Raw genomic sequence first — 14,918 nt, 5'->3', positions numbered from 1 at the left:
GAAGGGAGAAACACTTGAACTCGGGAGACAGTGGTTGCAGTGAGCTGAGATTGAACCACTGCACTCAAGCCTGGGCGGCTGAGCTAGACTCCATCTCAAAAAAAAAAAAAAAAAGGCTGCATGACTTTAGGTAAGTTACATAGCCTCTGAGCCTCTTGTAAAGTAATTTCTACCTCCTCAGGGTGTTGTGAAATAATGCCTGAAGCCAGGCAGGCAGAAGTTATCAGGAGCTCTGCCCTGCCAACTCAACCTATACTGGTAACCCCTCCCCCATTTCCCATTCTCCTTTTACTGATGTTTCATTCATTTATCTTTTTATTGTCAGTCTCTTCTCTCTCCCTACGGTGTGAGCTTTATGAGGATGGGATTTCTCTCAGTTTGGTTCATTGCTGTATCCTCAGCACCCAGAACAGTGTCTAGCACATAATAGGTGCTCAATAAATATTATTATTGTTGTTATTTTTTTGAGATGGAGTCTCAAAAGGCAAGAGTACAATGGTGCAATCTCAGCTTACTGCAACCTCCATCTCCCGGGTTCAAGCGATCCTTGTGCCTCAGCTTCCTGAGTAGCTGGGACTACAGGTGTGTGCCACCATGCCCTGCTAATTTTTGTATTTTTTAGTAGAAACAGGGTTTTGCCATGTTGACCAGGCTGGACTCGAACTCCTGACCTCAGGTGATTCTCCTGCCTTGGCTTCCCGAAGTGCTGGGACCACAGGTGTGAGCCACTGCGCCCGGCTCAATAAATATTTATTAAAAGAGAATGACATATGTTAGCCTATGTTTAAAAAAACAAATCCTGGCCGGGCGCGGTGGCTCAAGCCTGTAATCCCAGCACTTTGGGAGGCCGAGACGGGCGGATCACGAGGTCAGGAGATTGAGACCATCCTGGCTAACACGGTGAAACCCCATCTCTACTAAAAAAATACAAAAAACTAGCCGGGCGAGGTGGCAGGCGCCTGTAGTCCCAGCTACTCGGGAGGCTGAGGCAGGAGAATGGCGTGAACCCGGGAGGCGGAGCTTGCAGTGAGATGAGATCCGGCCACTGCACTCCAGCCTGGGCGGCAGAGCGAGACTCCGTCTCAAAACAAAAAACAAAAAACATAAAACAAAAAACAAATCCTTTCCCTCCATACCAATAACATGAGTTACTTTTCTGGTACATATTTGCAGTCACTTATGATAAAGTGTTTCTTTTCTATTAAACTATATTTCTTTTTTGAGATGGAGTTTCGCTCTGTCGCCTAGGCTGGAGTGCAGTGGCATGATCTTGGCTCACTGCCAGCTCCACCTCCTGGGTTCATGCCATTCTCCTGCCTCAGCCTCCCGAGTAGCTGGGACTACAGGTGCCCAACACCACGCCCGGCTATTTTTTTTTTTTTTTTGAGACGGAGTCTCGCTCTGTCGCCCAGGCTGGAGTGCAGTGGCACAATCTCTGCTCACTGCAAGCTCCGCTCCGCCTCCCGGGTTCACGCCATTCTCCTGCCTCAGCTTCCCAAGTAGCTGGGACTACAGGCGCACGCCACCATGCCCGGCTAATTTTTTGTAATTTTAGTAGAGACGGGGTTTCACCATGTTAGCCAGGATGGTCTCGAACTCCTGACCTCATGATCCACCCGCCTCGGCCTCCCAAAGTGCTGGGATTACAGACGTGAGCCACCGTGCCCGGCCTTTTTTTTTGTATTTTTAGTAGAGACAGGGTTTCACCATGTTAGCCAGGATGGTCTCGATCTCCTGATCCACCCGCCTCAGCCTCCCAAAGTGCTGGGATTACAGGCGTGAGCCACTGCGCCCCGCATTAAATTATATTTCTAACATAAACATGTATATTCTGAATTTATTCTATTTTGGAAATACATTATCGTTTCTGGGAGTGTTAGCAGTGGTTCTATTTAACCACAGGGAGGGCTGGAGCAGGGATCATGGCATGGTTGGGGCTGGGTCTGCAGACTGCAGCAGAGAAGCAGCGCCTGGCACGGCCCGCTGAGGCCAAGGGAAGCTGAACCCTGCTGCTCATGCACATTCAGAACTCAAGTCCTAGGTGTTCCAGAGGCAGAAGAGCAGGGTGTCCATCGCGTGGCTGAACTGCACCCACAGCTCCACTAGCTGGGCCTTTGTCCATCCTGAGCCCCCATCTAGCTCGGTCTCTCTGGGTCTCAACTCCTTCCCTGCTAACTCCCCCAACTCCTTTGGGCCTATGGAGAGGACAGAGGCTCAGTCACGAAGTGGGAAGGGGACAGGATTAGAGGAGTGTGGGGCCCAGTGTGAAGGGCGAGTGTGGGCAGTGCTGACTTCCCTTACCAGGCAGGTGGGTGGGGGTGAGACCCAAGCTCTTATTTCCCTTCTGAGGCGCCGTGGGACAGCATCTTCCTGGGCTGGTGCAGTGGAGCAGCAGGGAGTGGAGCCACCGAGGCAGGGGTGGGGGCTGGGTGGTGGCCACGTGCAGCAGGTAGGTAATGAAGACGGTCTCCAGCAGGTTGCCCACCATCAGGGAGAGGCGAAGTAGACACCTTGGGTGGGGATAAGAAGCAGGCTTGAGGCAGGTCCACAGGTACCACGACTAAGCCACCCGTTTCCCTATTTCACACAGAGGGCCCTTTCTGAGATGCTCTTTTTCTCCCTTCTGCCTCAGGAGCCCCAGCAGCCCTAAAAGAAAAGACTTCTTTTTCTTTTTCCATTTTCCAACTGTGGGAGGAGCTGTACTGATGATGGGTGACACTAGCGGGGAGTAGTGTATTCACCATGCGCAGGAAGACGCTGCAGCCCAGCTGAAGGGTGGCCTAGAATGGGGCACGATTCGCACTTTCTGCTGGTAGGTAGAAGCTGAGGGCATTGATGGCAAGCAGAAAGCCCCTGGGGGCCAGGCGTGGTGGCTTAGGCCTGTAATCCCAGCACTTTGGGAGGCCGATGTGGAAGGATCTCTTGAGGCCAGGAGTTCGACATTTCAGTGAGCAGTGATTGTGCAATGCCCTCCAGCCTGGGCGATAGAGTGAGACCCTGTCTCTAAAAAATATATAGATAAATAAATTAAAAGAAAGCCACTGTGCACCAGAAAGTTTATCACACAGAGGCTGGGCCTGCACCTGATGGCCACCTGGTGAGGAGGAATGAGCAGAGAACTGGTGAAGCCAGCCCTAAAGGGGGCCCAAAGGCTGGTTCCAGCCCCATCCTTCTTTGGTGTCCTCACACCAGCAAGGGCTCTCTCTGGGGCTGAAAGAGAAGCAGTTTTTATGTGACTAACAAGATGCCCCCGTACCTCCAAACAAACCCTAGGTCAGAGCTGGCAGCTTCCAAAAGGGGTGTTGCTTTGAGGGACTTAGGAGAGAGGAAGGCTCCGAGGGCTATGGTGCCCAAGGGCCATCTGGTCTTGGGGCAAGAAGTAAGAGGATCTGCCTGTTGGACTCAGATGGGTCTGGTGAGGGAGGAGGTGGTAGTGAGGGGTACAGCTATGCCAGATTCTCTAGGTTCACAGACAACATGATTTGGTCAAAAAGACTGGAACCCACAGATATCTTCAGGGTGGCCTCGTTGATGCCCAGGAGCTCCCACTTCCACTGTGTTTGGACAGTGTCACTTGAAGTACCTATTTCCTATACTTCCTTGTCCATGCCCATGTTATCCACTGCAGGAGAGACAAACATTTATTCAACACACATCTGCCTGGTACCTGCTCGTGCGGGCGTGATGAATTAGAAAACTAATTCAGCTACCTTTTCCAGATTGCCCAATACAGTGACTTCCTTGCTGCTTATTTGCCTCCTTTCTATTCTGGGGTGTCTCAGTGTCTCACTCCTTTCTGTTGCAGGATCCTTAGGGTGTCACTTTTCTGGCTGGAAACCTCTGTGGCCAGTGCTGCCTTTGTCTGAGTTTTGCTTGGGTCCACTGGGCTCATTCTGCCCACTCGGCTTGACCGGCTGCACCTGGCTCATGCTACCAGCCTGGATCCCACCCCTCCAAGGGCAAGCCAGGTATGGAGTGGCGAGGAGTGTGTGAGTGAGTGAGTGTGGAGTCTGGCCACTGTGCACAGTCAGGCACGCCAGCTGCTGCAGTGGGCAGCTCCAGGTGCTGACATGGCTGCTGGCTGTCTGCAAGGCCGTGGCTGGACCAGGCACACCATAAGCAGCTTCCATGACAGCTGCTGGGGGAACACAATAACACCTGGAAGCTTGGAGATTCCAGGGACTGCAGGGCCTCAAAGAGGGAGTCACAGCCCTGGCTTGGGGAGCTCCCAGGTCTGGGCTTCCCAAAGGGCTGCAGCTCTTCTCTCCTCTTCAGCCACAACATGGTGAGCAAGTGCTGTGTTTCAGTCCTGCCATTGGGCAGGTCCTGAGTTCTTGTCCTGTGTCCTGGAAGAATGAGGTAAGCAGACAAGTGGAGGGTAAGCAAGATGAAGAGGAGATTTATTGAGTGACAGAATAGCTCAGAGGAGACCCTGGGGTGAATAGCTCCTCTCTGCAGCTGGTCTTCCCGCCGTCTGCACCTCTCAGCAGAGAGGAGGCCCTGGAGTGAGTAGTTGGATGTCTGCTCAGCTCTGGCTGAGCCTGGGGCTTTCGTGGGCCTTAGAGGTGAGGAAGTGCATGCCGATTGGTCCATGGGCGGCCAAGGGCAGGCCTGGAAAAAGCACCACAAGTTCTCACTCCAGTATGTGGAACTAGCAGCCTGATCCTCAGCCTTCAGGCACTCCCTGGCCTGAAGGTGGGGCCTCATGAGGAACCCGCCCCCTTCCGCCCAGGAACCTGTCTGCCTCTCACTGCTGTTCATGGTGCCCAGGCTGTAGGTGCCAAGGGGCACCTGCAGGCCAGCACCGAGATGCCCTCAGTGCCCCCCTCGGCTTCCCCCCTATGCTCCTTGGTACCCAAAGTCTGGAGGGGGCCAAGGTGGCAGGGGGTTGGTGTGTCAGCACTGCTCTGAGTGCGTGCACACCCAACCAGGCTCTGACAGCACCCGGGTTCAGCCTCGACTTTGCTTCGAGATCAGAGCAGGCACCGACGGCAGGGAGAAGCCAGGCAGTGAAAGCAGGCATTTCCAAGCCTGCAAGAGCAGGGAGTGGGGCCTTCCTGGGCCTCCAAGAGTACAGGCATACGTGGGTCTGCAGCCATGGTTTGGGCAGCTGCAGCTGCACCCGGGAGGGTGGGGCTCCTGCCTGCTCAGTGGAGTGTGCAGCCCGGCTGTGCCTCCCTGCTACAGTCCGCGTGATGGCGGTGGTGCTCCAGACAGGACACTGCTGCTGTCACTCCTAAGTTCAACTCCCACCTCACTATCCACACAAATACCCTACTGTTCTTTTTATGTATTTAAAAAACTGAATTTACCTTTTTTTTTGAGACAGGATTGTGCTCCGTCACCCAGACTGGAGTGCAGTGACACAATCAGAGCTGACTGTCGCCTCAAACTCCTGGGCTCAAGTGATCCTCTCATCTCAGCCTCCTGAGTAGCTGGGACTACAGGTGTGCACTACCACGCCTGGCTGATTTTTGCATTTTTTGTAGAGACCAGGGTTTTGCTGGTCTCAAACTCCTGGGCTCAAGCAATTCACCTGCCACCATCTTTTCTGCCCGCCATTTTCTTGTTTCTAGGGGAGAAGCTAATCAGCTGTGATCTTGCTTCTCTCTGAAGTAAGTGTTTAGTGGCTGCACTGAATGAGTTTGCCCTGCACTGTCCTGGCCTGTTCCTTGCAGACAGGGCTTCCCTCCAGCTTCCCTAGCCCTCCAGCATACCCACGATTCCATGATGAAGATGTCTGGGAACCACGGGTTCTCAGCTGTCACAGTGAGTTTATTGATATCACCATATTCTTCTGGGTCCCAGCTGCTGAGTGGGTTTTCCCAGATCTAGAGCACAAGGCACAGAAGGATGTGGTATGGTTGAAGTCTGGAACTGGCTTATGTCAGCATCTCCTGCCCTTCCATTCCTTTACAAATACATACATATGTATTTTTTTCTAAATGTAGGTACTATGGGCATATGACGAAACTTTAACCATTCCACAATGGTATAATATATAAAGCAACGTTCTCCCTCCTCAGTTCACCCCAATTCACTCCCTATCCCACCTCGGTCTCATTATTAACATTTTCTTGTGTATCATCCAACAAATAATAATAATATATATTCCAACACTTTTTTTTTTTCTTTTTTGAGATGGAGCCTCACTCTGTCGCCCCAGGCTGGAGTGCAATGGCGCGATCTTGGCTCACTGCACCCTCTGCCTCCCAGGTTCAAGCGATTCTCCTGTCTCAGCCTCTCAAGTAGCTGGGATTACAGGAGTGTGCCACCACGCCTGGTTCAGCACTCATTTTTATTTACACAGATAGAATCATACTAGGCATATTGTTATGCATGTTGCTTTTTTGACCTCATTTCCTTAAAAAAATTTTTTTTGTTCTCTTTTTTGCTGCACTTTAGCCATGACTCCACCTCATTTCCTTTTTTAAAAAAAATTTTTTTTTGAGACAGAGTCTTGCTCTGTCGCCCAGGCTGGAGTGCAGTGGCGCGATCTCGGCTCACTGTAAGCTCTGCCTCCCGGGTTCACGCTATTCTCCTGCCTCAGCCTCCCAAGTAGCTGGGACTACAGGCGCCCGCCACCATGCCTGGCTAATTTTTTGTATTTTTAATGGAGACAGTGTTTCACCGTGTTTGCCAGGATGGTCTCGATCTCCTGACCTCGTGATCCACCCACCTCGGCCTCCCAAAGTGCTGGGATTAGAGGCATGAGCCATGGCGCCCGGCCTTTTTAAAAAAGTTTTTAGAGACAGGGTCTCACTCTGTTGCTCAGGATGGAGTGCAGTGCCATAATCATGACTTACTGCAGCCTCCTGGTCTCAAGCAATCCTCCCACCTCAGCCTCCTGAGTTGCTGGGACTACAGGCATGTACCACCACACTTAGTTAATTTTTAATTTTTTTATAGAGATAGGATCTTGCTGTGTTGCCCAGGCTGGACTCAAACTCCTGGCTTTGAGTGATCCTCCCACCTCAGCCTCCCAAAGTGCTGGTATTATAGGTATAAACCACTGTGCCCAGCCCCTCATTTCCTTTTGAATTCTGATTTCTTTTCTCTCCTTGGTGATAACTGTCTCCCCTTTTCTAGCTAACAAAATCTTGTTGGCCTTTCACCTCTCACTTTAGAGAAATCTTAAGCTGGACGCTGGTTACATCTGGGCCCTGAAGCTTACTTTGGGACTTCCAACTAAATGCCCTCCTTCTCCCTGTATTTTATATCTATGTCTTTCAAAGTTGATTGGCAGCCTAGGAAGCTATTTGTTGTCAACACTGGCCCCATTCTGGTTGTATTTATTTATGCCCTCAGGCACTGTCAATTTCAATAAACATGATTTTGCAAGCAAAGCCAGAAAAAAAAGGGTAGGAGAAAGAGAGAAGGAAACTGAATCTCACTCACATACCATATTTAACCACAGAAATGACAACAGCAGCTAAAGTTGTGCACTCTGTCCATAAATAAATAAATAAATAAATAAAATTCCCATGCAGGATCATTCATGGCATGAAACCAGGACCTAATCTACCTCCCACCATTGTTTCCTAAGTGGTCCCAAGTGACAGTTCACCTTTTCAATCACAAGTCACAAAAGAAGGGTAGGTCAGAAAAATACAGGTTGCATGGAAAATGTAGGTGAAAAAACAGTACGGGAGCTCATTGGGAATGCATTTTTTTGTAGAATATTTCCACAAGGGCAGGACTCAAGGATAAATGTTCCCTACAGAAATATTACTGCAGCATTCCTGTTCATGTTTCCCCGTGACACAGGATGAGCATCTAACTTGCACAAAATTCTTTCAGGGGATTCATTGCTCATCACCGCACCAGGGCAATGTTGGGTTGACCATGTAAAGAGTTTTTGTTCCGGCTGGGCGCGGTGGCTAACGTCTGTAATCCAGCACTTTGGAAGGCTGAGGCAGGTGGATTACCTGAGGTCGGGAGTCCGAAACTGGCTGGCCAAAATGGTGAAACCTTGTCTCTACTAAAAATACAAAAATTAGCCGGGTGTGTTGGCACATGCCTGTATTCCCAGCTACTCGGGAGGCTGAGGCAGGAGAATTGCTTGATCCCAGGAGGCAAAGGTTGCAGTGAGCTGAGATCGTGCCACTGCACTCCAGCCTGGCCGACAGAGTGAGACTCTGTCTCAAAAACAAAAAACAGCAACAAAAAAGGAGTGTTTGTTCCTTATTAGAAGCCATGGAAAGGATGCAGGGATTAGGTCTCACCACTTCCAGTATGGCAGACAGGGTGAAGGAGATGTTGACATGAGCGGGGAGGCTGGAGTTGATGACTGGACAGAAGGCCTTCTGTTTAAATATGGCCTGGAAGGCAGCAGGGTCCACCCCATGCTGGTAAAAGCCTGAGCAATTAATGGTAAAAGTATTTGTCCCTCCTATAGAGAGCTGAGACCTTCTGTGTTTGCTAGGTGAGAGAGGTGCCAGGGCTGGGGCCTGAGAGCCTCTCTGCAGAGAAAAACAATGTGAACTCTGGGAGAGGCATGTGAGCCCCTCCTTCCTGGGCCAAGATTCCCTTCTTGCCAGAAGTGGGAGAGTGGGCTGGGCTGGTAGGCAAATGGTGGAAGTTGATGTGGTGAGCTGAGTCAGAGCCCAGGCCTTTCTTCCTGTGTTTTTGCTCCCATATAAACCTACCTAAATTTGCATGCGGAGAGCCCCTCCAGGGAGTCCTATTCCCTCCATACAACCCTAAGGCTTTGGCCTTTATCTGACCTTCCTTTTTTACCCTCTGGCTCTATCGTGATTCTTCCTTATAGCCACTGAACAAAATTTTCCTGATATGCTTTTCCTCCATTTTTCCCTCTTCTTCTGAGGTTTTCCTGACTCCTGAAAGGAAAATTTAGAGAGAAATAAACATGAGTGTGACATAAAATATATGGGGAATAAAGGAATGTTGTATTCAATGTGAGTTTATTGACTACTTCCTATGTGTGGTACTTACTGCCCCTCTCAAGTTCCTCTAAGATCTGTGGGTGCCATTTTCATCACCACCATCTTGCAAAAATCTCTTGGACCCTCCATCCACCATGTGGTTGGTGGAGCCACACAATGAAGTGAAAAGCCCTTCTGTCCACCTCACCCGCACGCCACCACTGGTTATTCCTGTAACTACAGCCCAGAAAGTCCTTTCCCATGCCTCTTCCACTATCTTTCCATACCAGGTGATTCATAAGGTTCATCTCCAAACTACAGAGAAACACATCCCAGGGGAAGTGAATGTTCTTTCGCTCCACATCGCCGCCTCCACAAGATCTTCCCAAGCAACACCAGAAAGTCAACAGGACCTGAGCTATGTTCTAGTAACGATAGCTTGGTAGAAAGGAAGAGTTGGCCGTTATGTAAGAGTGGAATTGGAGAGGTGGGAAAGTGGAGGGACAGACAGTTTGCAGGCAAATGAGAGCGGGGCTGTACGTACTGACCAGTGAAATCGGCGTTTCATCTGCAACTAAGAGGAAGCCAAAACATGGATCCTACAGAGAATTTTAACCTGTCTGTTTTGAATTTTCTGCAGCTCTGGAGAATGAGAAGTTTCCTGGATGTTGCCCTAAACAATATCCCCATCTTCCTCTGTGCTTGTCCTATCTTACCTTGAAGCAGAAGGCTGACAGTGAGGCAGAAGAGAACACCCCCAGGCCAGCAGGCCACCTCCCTCCATCCTCCTCTCCTGCGCTTTTGTCTGGAGACTCATCAGGATCCCCTAGATCCTTGAGCTTGAAGGAGCTGGGACCACTCTGGTTGCTGGTTTTGAATCCTCCTCATGTCACGTGACCACTCTCTGTGAGTGGCTGTGGCCAGAGGGATCCCAGCAGAGTGTTCTGCCGTGCTTCTGCCCAGGTACGCCTTCTGGGCTCCAGGCAGGCAGGAAGTTGGGCCAAGATGGGGGAAGAAGCACCTATTTGTCACTCCTGTCTAAATGAGTGGTGTTTTGTTTGTTTGTTTGTTTGTTTGTTTGTTTGTTTTTTGAAACAGAGTCTTGCTCTGTCGCCCAGGCTGGAGTGCAATGGTGCAATCTTGGCTCACTGCAACCTCTACCTCCCGGGTTCAAGCAATTCTCCTGCCTCGGCCTCCCAAGCAGCTGGGATTATAGGCGTCTGCCACCACTCCCGGCTGATTTTTTGTATTTTTAGTAGAGATAGGGTTTCGTCATATTGGCCAGGCTGGTCTCGAACTCCTGACCTCAAGTAATCCACCTGCTTCAGCCTCCCAAAGTGCTGGGATTACAGGTGTGAGCCACCGTGCCCCGCCTAGATGAGTGGCTTTAAATTTGTGTTCCAAGTACCTTTCAAAGAAAATGGGGGAGCTGAGGGATGGGGCAGGTGAGGCCATTGACAAAGGCATTGTCACATCTTTGTGGAACTAACTGCCTCAGGGAAAGGGCATGGGCCGCCAGGAAAGGAATGGTTATGCTGTCTCGTGGTGGGGACACTTGCTAATTTTAGAAGACAAGAACATGCAACAATTTTGTTGCAGACCTAGAAATGTATTCTTTACTGTGGACATTAGGAATTATCATCAATGTTGAGTTAAGAAGCTCAGTTCAGAAGGTAAGCTCCATTTCATTACATAAACCCAACTGACAGATCTCTGTCTCCACAGCTAGCACTGAAGCACAGATCTGCATCATTCCTCGTTTGCACTATTGCAATAGCCTCTTCATAAAGTGTTCTCTGTCTGGTTTCTCCCCAGTTGAATCTTTCATTTTTGTCGTTCTCCTAAAACAGAACTTTCCAGCTTATGCTTTCTTGTCTAGTATCTCTAAAGCCTATAGCCCTGGGGCCACTAGGGAATATGTGTGGGCAGAGAATCATTTGATGAACTTTTTGAAATACCTGCACACACATGCTTCCACCCCTACTGAGAAGTGTGTGTGTGTTTAAAAAGCTCCCCAACCAGCTCCAGCCTGGCCAACATGGTGAAACTCCATCTCTACTAAAAATACAAAAATTAGCTGGGCGTGGTGGCGGGCACCTGTAATGTCAGCTACTTGGGAGGTTTAGGCAGGATAATTGCTTCAACCTGGGAGGCAGAGGTTGCGGTGAGCCAAGATCACACCACTGCACCCCAGTGTGGGCGACAGAGCAAGACTCCATCTCAAAAAAAAAAAAGAAAAAAAAAATATATATATATATATTCAGTAAACCATGCTGTAAACAGGTATGCTATCATCTAGGCTTTGTTGTTCTATTTATAGAGCATAGGCAGAGTAAATTTAGCATTATTCTTAAGGGCTCTAGAATTCTCCAAATGGCAAATAAGCATTGGTTTCAACTTAATCACCAATGGCCTTAGTGTCTCATAAAGTCAGTCTGTCCTTTGAAGCTTTGAAGCCAGGCCTTGCCTACTCCTCTCTAGCAATAAAAGTCCTAGAGGGCATCTTTTTTTTTTTTTTTTTGGAAATGGAGTCTTGCTCTGTCGTCCAGGCTGGCGTGCAATGGTGCCATCTCGGCTCACTGCAACCTCCGCCTCCCGGGTTCAAGCGATTCTCCTGCCTCAGCCTCCCGAACAGCTGGGATTACAGGCCTGTGCCACCATCCCTGGCTGATTTTGTATTTTTAGTAGAGATGGGGTTTCACCATGTTGGCCAGGCTGGTCTCCAACTCCTGACCTCAGGTGATCTGCCCGCCTTGGGCTCCCAAAGTGCTGAGATTACAGTTGTGAGTCACTGTGCCCGGCTGATGGCATCTTCTTCTAAGAGAAGGCTGTTTCATCTATGTTGCAAATCTATTGTTTAGTGTAGCCGCCTTTGTCAATGATCTTAGCTAGATCTCTGGATAACTTGCTGCAGCTTCTTCATCAGCACTTGCCACTTCTTTAACTTGTATGTTACAGAGATGGCTACTTTCTTAGACCTCATGGACTAACCTCTGCTACCATCAACCTTTTTTTCTGCAGCTTCTTCACCTCTCTTAGCCTTTATAGAATTGAAGAGAGTTGGAGTCTTGCTCTGAATTAGGCTTTGGCTTAAGGGACTGTTATAGCTGGTTTGATCTTTATTCAAACCAGTCTAACTTTCTCCATATTAACAAAAAGGCTGTCTCCCTTTCTTAGCATTCATCTATTCACTCTGGAGTAACACTTTTAATTTCTTTCAAGAATGAACCCATGAAATGTTTGCTTCTCATCCCTACAACTTCGGGCTCTGCTGTTTCAGAAGTCTTAGAGGACGGCTTCCACCAGGTGATACAACAATGGTTCCGTTAAATTGGAAGTTGAGACTACCACTTGACCAATTTGGACTCTGCATGCCATTGAATCAACAGGCAACAAAGGGGTGGTTGATCCTGACTATTGTGGGGAAACTGGGTTACTACAATATAATGGTGGAAGAAGGAGAATAATGAGAATACAGATGCTGTGAGGTGCCTCTTAGCACTCTTAGGTCTTGTGACTAAAGTCGGTGGAAAACTACAGCAACCTAAAACAGACAGGACTACTAAATGCTCAGTCCCTGGAGGGGTGAAGATTTGGGCCACTCTATCAGGTAAGAAACCATGACCAGCCATGGAGCTTGTTGAAAACAAAAGGAATGTGGACTAGGCAGCGGAAGAAGGTCATTGTTAAGTACCAGATATGACCATATAACCAGTTATAGTCATGAAAACTGTGATAGTTATACCTATTTCTTCCTCATTTTGATATGAATATATTTGTGTATATGTTAGACAGTTTATTTTTCTTCTCTTCCCCCATGTCCTTCCATAGAACAAAATATATATTATTAGTAGTTAACTGGCTGGGTGCAGTGGCTCACGCCTGTAATCTCACACTTTGGGAGGCTGAAGTGGGCGGATAACTTGAGGTTAGGACTTCGAGACCAGCCTGGCCAACATGGTGAAACCCTGTCTCTATTAAAAATACAAAAAGGGCGTGGTAGTGTGGGCCTGTAATCCCAGCTACTCGGGAGGCTGAGAGAGGAGAATCGCTTGAACCCAGGAGGCAGAGGTTGCAGTGAGCTGAGATCATACCACTGCACTCCAGCCTGGATGATAGAGCAAGACTCCATCTCAAACAAAACAAAACAAAACAAAAACCCAGAAGGCTGAGGCAGGAGGATTGCTTGAGGCCAGGAGTTTGAGACCAGCTTGGGAAGCATAGTGAGACCTCCATCTCTACAAAAAAAAGAAAAAAAAATTAGCTGGGTGTGGTGGCGTGTGACTATAGTCCTACCTACTCAGGAGGCTGAGGCAGGAGGATTGCTTGAGCCCCGGAGTTTGAGGCTACAGTGAATTATGATCATGCCACTGCACTCCAGCCCGAGTGACAGAGTGAGACCCCATCTGTATTTTTAAAAAATAATAAAATAAAGAAAAAAGAAAGCTCTATTGTTAAGGGATCTTTTTCTTGGAAAATCTCCTACTGAAATCTCCCTCATTATTTGTAAAACCTTTATTTGGTCTTTTTTTTTTTTTTTGAGACAGACTTTCACTCTTACCCAGGCTGGAGTACAATGGTGCCATCTTGGCTTACTGCAAACTGCCTCCTGGGTTCAAGTAATTCTCCTGCCTCAGGCTCCTGAGTAACTGGAATTACAGGCATGCACCACCATGCCTGGCTAATTTCTGTATTTTTAAGTAGAGACGGGGTTTCTTCATGTTGGTCAGGCTGGTCTCGAACTCCCGACCTTGGGTGATCCACTCTCCTCGGACTCTCAAAGTGGTGGGATTACAGGTGTGAGTCCCCAGCTGGTCTTCATTCTTAAAAGATCATTTTGCTACATATAGAATTCTAGATGGAATTGTTTCTTCCTAGCATTTAGAAAATATCTTACTGTCTTCTGGCTTCCTTTTTTTTTTTTTTTTTTTTTTGGAAGTTGGCTGTCAGTTCAGTTGCTGTTTTTTAAGGTGAATTTTTTCTCTTTAGCTTTTTTTTTTCAAGTAAGTTTTTTTCTATTGTACTAAAATAGAAATACAGTATTTTGTGTAACATAATATTTACCATTTTATCCATTTAAGTGTACAGTTCAAGGGCATTAAATACATTCACATTATTGTGTGATCATCACCATTATCCATCGCCAGAACTTTTTCTTTATCCCAAACTGAAACTCTGTACCCATTAAACAATAACTCCCATTCCCCCTCGCTCCGCCGATGGCAACCGCTCTTCTACTTTCTGTCTTTATGAAATTGATTATTCAATACTTCGACTATTACGTATATATTTATGATTTTATATATAATATTGTATTTATAATTTTATGAATATTTATGTAAAATATATATTTGACTATACTTTGACTATTCTTTTTTAAAATTAAAAAATGTTTTATTGCTAAAAGATGTCTATCCTTATCCAACGCCATATTATCTCAACCGTTGTATCTTTATAGTAAGATAAAGTCAAACAGTGTAATTCCTCCACCTTTGTTCTTCTTTTAAGCATCTTATGACTATTATTTCACAAGCTGATTCTAAAGTATATATGGAAATGAAAATGCATAAAAATAAATAATTTACTTTTTAATGCTTTTTGTTTTTGGTTAATAACATACCAATTTATTTTCAAACTTTATTAACATTATTGTATTTTTTTCTCAGGAAATATAAAGGTATGCTTATTCTGAAGTGCAGATTTTTAAAACTCTTCAAAATTAAAAGAAAAATGTAATTGTGGCAAATACACATGATATGGTTTGGCTGTGTCCCCACCCAAGTCTCAACTTGAATTCTGTCTCCCAGAATTCCCATGCATTGTGGGAGGGACCCAGGGAGAGATAACTGAATCATGGGGGCCAGTCTTTCCCATGCTATTCTCGTGATAGTGAACATGTTCCAGGAGATCTGATGGGTTTATCAGGGGTTTCTGCTTTTGCTTCTTCCTCATTCTCTTGCCACCACCATGTAAGAAGTGCCTTTCACCCTCCACCATGATTCTGAGGCCTCCCCAGCCATGTGGAACTGTAAG

The 14,918-nt window shown here is 47.5% G+C and overlaps 1 protein-coding gene and 1 pseudogene across 1 annotated transcript in view; both read right to left on the bottom strand.

The window, feature by feature from the left end:
• Positions 1 to 2,037: 2,037 nt before the first annotated feature.
• On the bottom strand, positions 2,038 to 4,130 carry LOC100427852 (5-hydroxytryptamine receptor 3C-like; annotated as a pseudogene).
• A 395-nt stretch (positions 4,131 to 4,525) lies between these two features.
• Positions 4,526 to 14,918, bottom strand: part of HTR3C (5-hydroxytryptamine receptor 3C) — a 34,257-nt gene continuing 23,864 nt past the window's right edge. The window contains exons 10-14 of the mRNA XM_077994103.1: positions 9,173 to 9,266; positions 8,226 to 8,321; positions 5,718 to 5,831; positions 4,752 to 4,791; positions 4,526 to 4,611 (exon numbers count right to left, since the gene is read on the bottom strand). Of these exons, the coding sequence (XP_077850229.1) occupies positions 4,526 to 4,611; positions 4,752 to 4,791; positions 5,718 to 5,831; positions 8,226 to 8,321; positions 9,173 to 9,266 (430 nt within the window). The remainder of the gene's footprint in view (positions 4,612 to 4,751; positions 4,792 to 5,717; positions 5,832 to 8,225; positions 8,322 to 9,172; positions 9,267 to 14,918) is intronic.

The sequence above is a fragment of the Macaca mulatta genome, chromosome 2 (assembly GCF_049350105.2).
Source record: "Macaca mulatta isolate MMU2019108-1 chromosome 2, T2T-MMU8v2.0, whole genome shotgun sequence".
Lineage (NCBI taxonomy): Eukaryota > Metazoa > Chordata > Mammalia > Primates > Cercopithecidae > Macaca > Macaca mulatta.
Note: the sequence above shows the minus strand (reverse complement) of the source record. Positions and strands in the feature narration are given on the sequence as shown.